We start from the raw sequence: 8,482 nt of genomic DNA on the forward strand, positions 1-8,482 counted from the left end.
TAGCTACAGAGTACATTTAAATGATGACTGAGGTGAATTTTTAGCATGCTAGATTTGTGACCTGTTGTAATTTCTCTGTTTTCAGTGAAGGCAGATTTCTCCCAGAAGGGGTCTGAGGATCTAGAGATGGCTGCTGCTGCTGGTAGTCTTGGACCCGACCTCACAGCTTCTGTGGAAACTACCTACAGTGAGCAGAGTTCCTCTTCTGCCGGCTCCAGCGCCTCCTCTGACCAGCCAATCTACTTCCGGTATGTAGTGACTGAAAAGAGAGTGAGAAATCTGGAGAAACAGAATAAAAAAAGAAAGAGCAGAGAATACTGTAAAGATGATGTAAGTTACTAGCTAGGAAACTCCTATGTTACAGATTCCAAAAAAGAAAAATCACCTCTAAAAATTAGCTTAAATAAAGTAGAGTAACTCAAAGACTACAAGTTTCAATGATTGATAAAGTTTCCCGCTTCTTGTCTCCACCCTTTTCAGGGAGTTTCGTTTCACATCTGAAGTGCCTATTTGGCTCGACTATCATGGCAAGCACGTCGTCATTGAACAAGTGAGTGGTCATTCAGAGATCCTGTCCACTAATTCAAACAAAAAGCTGAAGGGTTTAAATGATGCGTTTTCACACTTGTTGTTCCTCAGGGGACGTTTGCAGGGATTCTGATCGGTCTGGCCCAATTAAACTGCTCCGAGCTGAAACTGAAGAGGCTCTGCTGCAGACACGGGTAAAAACAAACGAACCAACAAGCAAACATTTCAGCTATTTTTCAGTAATTTGCCCTAAATTTGCTGTTAGTAGTTTGACTTTCTGAGACTTTCTGCATGTTCCAGTCTCCTCGGGGTCGACAAAGTGATTCAGTACGCCGTCACAGAGTGGCTGACGGACATCAGGAAGAATCAGCTGCCCGGCATCCTGGGAGGTGTCGGACCCATGCACTCAGTCGTCCAGCTGTGTAAGTTGCTTTTGTTTTCTGCAAACGTTTTTACAGCTGCTTTCCATTATTGCTTGGATTGTGGTTCATACTTCCTCTCTCCTTCATCCTGTCCAGTCCACGGAGTGAGGGATTTGTTCTGGCTGCCTATAGAGCAGTACAGGAAGGATGGACGCATCATTCGAGGTCTCCAGAGGGGGGCAGCGTCCTTTGGTACCTCCACAGCATCTGCTGCTCTGGAGCTTAGCAACAGGCTGGTGCAGGCTATCCAGGTACTCTGAGTGCAGATCATGACTCTTAGTTACACAGACGTTAAAAGCCTGAAGGTAAAGCACACACATTCCTAATATGCCAATAACTCTTCTGGTGTCTGTGTACCTCTGTGACAGGCTACAGCAGAGACCGTGTACGACATCTTGTCTCCAACGCCTCCTCTGAATCGCTACGCCATAACCGAGGGCCGGGCCACCTCTAGTCGACCTCGAAGAGTCGCCCAGCCTGCAGACCTTAGGGAAGGAGTGGCCAAGGCCTACGACACCGTCAGAGAGGTACGTGCCCAAATAAAATGTAGAAAGAGTTCATGGGTTAGAGGCCAGGGTTAACCAGGGCTGAGGATGAAAAGAAAATATCTGCAGCTACATCTCTGTTGGTAGAAGAGGTTAACTATATGTTAAAAGGCCTTGTAGAAACTTCCGCATGCAAGAATGCAAAGGGGGTTGAAACCCTAAATTTTTAGACTAAACTGTCTGCTCTCTTTGCTCTCCAGGGAGTGATTGACACGGCCCAACAGTTGTGCGATGTAGCATCCCGCGGCCACGAACAGAAAGGTCTCCCCGGAGCCGTGGGCGGCGTCCTGCGGCAGATCCCACCCACTGTAGTCCGACCTTTAATAGTGGCCTCTGAAGCCACCTCCAATCTGCTGGGTGGCATGAGAAACCAGATCAAACCGGACGCCCGGAAAGAAGATTTCCTCAAGTGGCGCACAGAGGACGGCCAAGAATGAGGACAGCTTTTTGTGTCTGTGTGTGAGGGAAAGTGTGTGTGCGTACGTGTATACGAGAGTATGAAATTATGATCTGGGAAAGTCTATTCTGTGGGAATCCAGGGGTTGTATGAGTAGCTGCATGTGTGTTGTGTCTAAAAAGAGTCAGCGTGTGCTCCAATGCAAAAAAGAGAAAAGGAAAGGAGAAGAAATTTTAAAAAAAAATGACTAACTACTGCTGCAGTTCCTGACGCACAGTGTTTAATGTTGCTCCCACATACATAGACGTGCAAGACTTCATTTTTCTGTTCGGCATTCGCTCGTTTTCCCGCTCTCTGTTACACACTAGTGTTTTTCTTCTTAACGTCAGTGCAAACATATCGCCGTCACTTTCTGCTGGCTTCATTTTCAGTCTGACCCGGGCAGAGGGGGCAGGTAAGATCATCACGCTCTGTGTTTCTTCACTCATTTGTGTGCTCTGAACTGTGATGGTTGAAGCTGTTTGTAATTTGAAGCAGCGATTTCAAGCACGAGTTGCACGGAGCACTGAGAAGGGATGTTTATAACTGAGAGCAGCTTCACTTTAATGAGCTTTCTGCAGATGAGTGGGGGGTACCTGTCTTTGGAGGGGGGTTGCCATGTGTTAGTTTTGCGCTCTTTGTGCTCATAATGGAAACTGAAAATATTTTCGATCAAGTGTCCTTTGCTTAACACCCTTGCAGATGGTACAAAGCTGTGTGATTGGTTTAGCTGTGACTCCCACTATGCACCCGCTACCCTCAGTGCTGTTATTCGTGCCATAAACCTTACAGTGTCCTTTTTAACTAGTTTGTGTTGCCTTCCTCGGATCTGTACCTCATCCCCTACTCAAAGCTCAGCACATACAGTGGCATACCTGACTGAACAGAAACAACGGGTCACATGAAGTCTCTAAATTTTGTAGCATATTGGATTCTGCTCGAGCTTCACGAAGATGAACGTTTTTCCAAGCTGACGTCACTGCAGCTCTCCTGTTAAATGTCAGATCCTGGGATCTCAATTAGCCCACTATGTCCTCAGAAGTCCTCTGCCCACATCTTTAGTTGCCTTTCTGCATTGATTTTGTAATTGTCTCTTCTTCTTAGTTTTTTTTAAAAATATTATTATTATTATTTTGTTAAAGCATAAGTATTGTCATGTTTGTTTTCAGAGTAAGAGTAAAGAGGTATGTGAATCTGGTGAAAATGGAGGATGGAAAAATTAGGGTTAAAAATGTTTTACATTTTCTTTTTTTGTTTGTTTTTAATCAGTGTGAGGGACGCATGTCCCTGTCTCTGTGTGTGTGTGTGTGTGTGTGTGTCTGTCTGTCTGTGTGAGGATGAGAAAATGTGTTTGCGCACATGATGCACGTCTGTGAAGGTGACAGGTTGATGCTTGTTACACCTCTTGCGTGTAATTACTATTGACTATATCATAAACTGTATGAATGACCTGTATAATACAAAGATGAGGATTATACAAAATTAATAGAAAAATTAAAAAAATTTGAGTATAAAAACCGAACAGCTGTCTGCCTTTATTTATTGTATTTTTATTATTATGATTCTTATTATTGTTATTATTATTTATTTATTGTATCTATTGGTAATTTAAGCAGTGTTGTTGCTGTACAGTTTGTATACTGTGGCATTTCAGGAACTTACTTGTAATTACTTGCATCCAAAATGATGGCCAGTATTGTATCTTCACCTGTTTAAAAAAAGTTAAGACTTAAAGTAACTCAATCATGAGCTGGTGCAGTAATTAAACCTGTAAGTATGTACTGGTGCATCAATAATTATATTGCAAATCCTGAGTATTGATAATATTTTTATAAAATATACTGAGAATTGTGTATTTACATATATTTATTTACTTTTTTAACTTTTTAATCTCTTTCATTAGTTCTTTCTCTAATAATTGTTGTGCATGTTGCGTGAGGTAACGGCTATTACAAAAAAAAAAAAAAAACACTTTTTAATTTTTACACTAAATACATAATAACTTCAAAAATTACAAAAGAACAAAAGACAGAGAAACTTTGTAATTTTCTACTATATGTTTAAGAAAAACAAACACACAAACGGTTTGAAACTTTGTGGAAGTGGAAGTAGACCAAAGGTCACCATGGGTAGACCTTCTACCCATGGTGTTCATGTCCCTTCCACTTGGTCATTTCTCTGCTTTGTCTCCTCCTGTTCCAGGCTAAATGGGTGTTACCGAAATCTACAAAATAAAGGATATATAAATTTCGCTGCCAAAAACGGATTTTCCAGAAACTTGCAGTGCAAAATTACTGTTATGCAATATATATATATATATATATATATATTAAAATACGTTAATATTATTTAAACACATTTAAACTGGTTGGATCATTACAACAAACATGTAAAAGGAAAAAAAAAAGAAAAAAGAAAAGAAAAGGTGGATTTATAACTTACTTGGTAATTTGACCTGCAGTTTGGTACTGCAGAAGTAGGAACAAGAAAAAAAAACAAAAAAGAGGGGTGTTCAGAAGCTACTTTATATATTACATATTTTGGAAACATTTTTGTGTCATTTATACGACAAATATTTGTTTTAGTATTTTTGTGGTACGGAAAATGTGCCTTTATTTAAAAAATTACCCCTAATAATAAATTAAAAGCCACTAGGAATCAACGGAAGCTTTGGGAATCGTTTATGCGACGTACCGCCGTCACTTCCGGTGCACATGTAAACTCCGCAGCGTGGTTTACGTGTAGCTGTCAGAGTGTTTGCAGTTTTCTGGCTTTTTAGCGCCTGTTTGTAAACATGAAGCTCCTCACGCACAACATGTTGACGTCTCACGTGAAAGGGGTCACCAAGGGATACCCACTGCTCATCAAGGTAACCGCGAACACCTGGACAGCAGCTAATTCTAAAACACCAGAGCTCACCGAGCTTATCGCGACACACGTTTCTGCTAACGCCGAGTTCTAGTGTTTAGGTTTGATTAATGCAGCAGCAGTTAACAGTTCGCTTTATACTGTAAGGCTAAGACCTGAAGGATTAGAGAGAAACCCAAACAATCAGATGTTTCCCTCTGAGCTGCATTTGGCAACAGTGGGAAGGAAGAACTCCCTTTTAGTTGGGAGATCCATGCTCAGGGAAGGGAAACCATCTGTTGTTTCTCTGCGGTTTTTATGGCTCGTATCTTTACTATTTTGGTAAATAGGCTCTAATCAACATAATTTATGAAGGGGTCATATATAAAATAAAGAAATGTCTTATTTAAAAAGTCATTTTTAATGTCAGACTCAGGGAGCGCTTTTACCTCGATAAGAATATGAAAAAGTAACTTGATGGGCTCGGTAAGGCTTGATATTGTTGCAGGTCAAAAATTAAGAACAGTTTAATTACCAACACGAATCCAGGAAGAGTTTGCAGGGTCAGGAGTAAGAGGAGAATAATAAAGGGAGAGCACAGAGAGACGAGGACAAAACCCACACTATCAGAGGGAGAGAAAACAAAACTTAATGACATCAATTAGTGGGATAAAATGTGTGTAGAGTGGAAATAATCTGAGCCTATTGCAGCATAACCGGATCCAGCTCCAGCTATAATCTTCATGATGATGAGAGGTTTGAAGCCCTAATCATAAAAGTAGTCAGTATAGTGCTGAAGGCTCTGCCGTTTTTTCTTCTGCAAACTCCAGGAACCGGCACCTGCGCTCTGAGAGCCAGGTGCTGGCATGGGATGAAATGGCACTATAAGATCACTACTGGGTCTTCTACAGTCAGAAGTATTGGCAAGAAATGAAGTCTGTTATTTAAGTTTTTGTAGTTAATACTGCAGCTTTATCACCACACATCCAGACTCAATGAGTTTCTTTTGCAGAGCCTTCATACTTTTACATCAGCTGATATGAGATCAGTTACACGTACATACATACACAAATTAATTTTGTTCACACGGGTTTACACTTACTTGGCGTTAAGCCTTTGTAAGCCAACGCAGGTTTTATGTTTTTATCTTTATATATAAAATGAAATGTGCTGTACAAAAAAATTTCCCATTACACGCTGTAACAGTTGCTGAATCACTGAAATGCACTTTACACTGAGCATTTTATCATGTTGTCTGATTTCTGCTTATGTAAATCGTGTGTGACTGTATCTACATTTTTATGCAGCAGATGGCAGGGCAGCACTCTTAATGTCACTAACCTCTGCTTCAGTGACAATAAAGCTTAATTCTAATTTTATTCTTGTGAAATCCGGTGTAAGATTTTAAGTAGTCACGATTAATTAAAAATATTCTTTTCCTGTTACACACAACAGAGTGGTTGATAGCTACTGCTGCTGTTTACCCCATAAACATGTTTTATTTTTATTTCTTTCTTTTCATATACAGTTAAATGTAAAAAAGCACAGCAGAAATTTGGATATTATCTCAGGGGAATGTTGAAGATGGTCACATTGTACATCAGCTGTGTAACATTTCATTGAAAACAAGTATATAATTGTGGCAAACATTAAAATGTTTCTCATCTATAATGATTGATGGGTTGCATTTAAACCTTTGCTGGCAATAGGCAAATATGCACATCTGGTCTTGTGTGACATCACGCGTGCGTGTTTTGAATGAGTGTTAATACTGAACATTTTAAACTCGTGCGTTCTCTGCTGTGCAGGCCACTGAGGTGAAGGTGAATGAGGTGGAGTTTAACCCTCAGTTTGTCAGCCGGATGATCCCCAAACTGGAGTGGTGCGCTCTGGTCCAGGCAGCGGAGGAGGTGAGTCAGACATCACCGACTTTCATCGTTGATGCTAAACTGGCTGTAATGGGGTGTGAGTGTGAACGAATGAATGTTTAATGGACTGGCTACCTGTTCAGGTTGTGTCCTGCCCCTCACTCTGTTTGTTGGGATGGGCTCCAGTGAACCTGAGCTGGATGAGTGGTTAAGAAAATGATTCAAAGTGGCATAAAAGGAAAAGTAGCATCAGTGCTCGGCACGCTTGCTTCTTAAGATGAATAATAAGGGAGGTTGTTTTGAGTGTGTGTGGATTTCTTCTCCCTCTTCCTGTGACCACAGGCTGAATTAGGTTATTTTTTATGACTCTGGCTTTTATGTATGAGGTTGTTGTCAACCTGGCGATACTGCATCAATCTAATTGATCCATAAAGCGTCACAGGACTTTGTGTTTATAAAAAATGCTCCACAGTAAACTTTCACTGGGGTGCATGTTGTAACGTAAACACCCGATGCAATCCTTTTTCTCTCTGCAGCTGGGTCATCGGCAGGACCTGCCAGGCGAGCTGGTGCAGGAATACGAGAAAAACGAAGACTTCCTGAAGAAAGTGCACCGAGTGCTGTTAGAGGTAAATGGCTCCAAGATGCCAATTTTTAATTTTTAAGAGCGCGATAATGTGTGCGGATTTTGCACTATGGTGCCACCTAGTGGTGACTTCTTGTCTGTTGCGTTGTAGGTGGAGGTGATAGAGGGCTGTCTGCAGTGCCCTGAATCAGGACGGGAGTTCCCGATCTCCAAAGGAATCCCCAACATGCTGCTGAATGAAGACGAGGTGTAGATGGCACCGCGGCGGTTCCCATTCACCTCCTCACCCCTAAACTGTGTTTCTGACTCTGGACTGCGTGCATTCAGAGACAGGCTGGACTCTGGCCAGAGTTGGAAAACGGGCCACCGGTTTGATTGTAGTTGTGGCATCTGAACAGCCGATCTGAACAGTGGAGAAGATTTGACGTTTAACAGATGGAAACGTTCCCTGAGAGTAACCCCCAGTGCTTTTATTTGTATTTATTTTTGTAACTGTTTTGACTCCTTTCTTGTTTTTTCTTGTCTTTTCTTTTCCTTTTTCAATAAAACTGTCCAGATTTTCATGATAGCCAGAGTCATTAGTGGGAAATATGGATTCAGTTATATGCTAAAATATAACCCTGAGAGGCTGGCTCTGAACCCCATCCTGCCTTCTGCTAAGGGCCAGATGACGTGGCAGTGGCTTGTCTATATTTGGCTTTGAGGAAAAAGAGGCAGAAATGGCAGGCAGGCTGGAGGTTGTTTTTGAGGAAGTCTTTCTTTTTTTTTTTGTCCTTGAAGCCACATATTACAGCTCTCATGCACGCACACACACACAGAGTCAGACACACACAGAGTCAGACACAGACAGAGAAAACACCCCACCTGGGCATGCTCCTCTGATCTGAGATGGTCCGTGATATGTCTGATCTTTGTAAGATCGCTGACAGGAGGATTTGAGCGCCATGTCGACTAATTGGGCGTCTTTCATCGTCTTCTTTCTGATGTGAAGCGGCAAACAGTCAAGTTGGAGCAGGAGCCTGTTTGTTCGAAGGCACTGTTATCATTTTTAGAAACACTGCCAGGACAGACGACGAAGGGGGAGGTTGCCCTGACCAGAAGCCTAAAGGCAGCCTGAGTCTCTCCTACCTTTCCCTTCTACTTACAGCAATTACAGGCCTCCACCCGCAACTATAATAACGGTATAATGGGATGGCAGCAGAGCAGCAATAAAAGCCACCCCTGACAGATTAATAGTCCTCTCTGAGTTA

General features: G+C 41.8%; 2 protein-coding genes across 2 annotated transcripts in view; both read left to right on the forward strand.

Annotated features, from left to right (window-relative positions):
- atg2a (autophagy related 2A) overlaps window positions 1-3,448 on the forward strand; it is a 30,867-nt gene extending 27,419 nt beyond the window's left edge. The window contains exons 36-42 of the mRNA XM_087850718.1: window positions 86-248; window positions 481-550; window positions 640-722; window positions 829-950; window positions 1,047-1,201; window positions 1,319-1,477; window positions 1,696-3,448. Of these exons, the coding sequence (XP_087706844.1) occupies window positions 86-248; window positions 481-550; window positions 640-722; window positions 829-950; window positions 1,047-1,201; window positions 1,319-1,477; window positions 1,696-1,932 (989 nt within the window). The 3' untranslated portion in view covers window positions 1,933-3,448. The remainder of the gene's footprint in view (window positions 1-85; window positions 249-480; window positions 551-639; window positions 723-828; window positions 951-1,046; window positions 1,202-1,318; window positions 1,478-1,695) is intronic.
- Window positions 3,449-4,630: 1,182 nt separating this feature from the next.
- Window positions 4,631-7,793, forward strand: trmt112 (tRNA methyltransferase activator subunit 11-2). The gene is made up of 4 exons (XM_006781302.3): window positions 4,631-4,800; window positions 6,587-6,688; window positions 7,183-7,275; window positions 7,384-7,793. Exons 1-4 carry the CDS (start codon window positions 4,726-4,728, stop codon window positions 7,483-7,485), a joined length of 372 nt encoding a protein of 123 aa, XP_006781365.2. The 5' UTR covers window positions 4,631-4,725; the 3' UTR covers window positions 7,486-7,793.
- Window positions 7,794-8,482: the final 689 nt, after the last annotated feature.

Source organism: Neolamprologus brichardi, chromosome 2, assembly GCF_056152115.1.
Source record: "Neolamprologus brichardi isolate AB-2024 chromosome 2, ASM5615211v1, whole genome shotgun sequence".
Taxonomy (NCBI): domain Eukaryota; kingdom Metazoa; phylum Chordata; class Actinopteri; order Cichliformes; family Cichlidae; genus Neolamprologus; species Neolamprologus brichardi.

Excerpts from the sequence above, each read along its gene's own strand:
- trmt112 (XM_006781302.3), top strand. The coding sequence starts at position 4,726 with ATGAAGCTCCTCACGCACAACATGTTGACGTCTCACGTGAAAGGGGTC. Across the intron at positions 6,689-7,182 it reads TGGTCCAGGCAGCGGAGGAG|CTGGGTCATCGGCAGGACCT; the intron begins GTGAGTCAGACA and ends TTCTCTCTGCAG. Across the intron at positions 7,276-7,383 it reads TGCACCGAGTGCTGTTAGAG|GTGGAGGTGATAGAGGGCTG; the intron begins GTAAATGGCTCC and ends GTTGCGTTGTAG.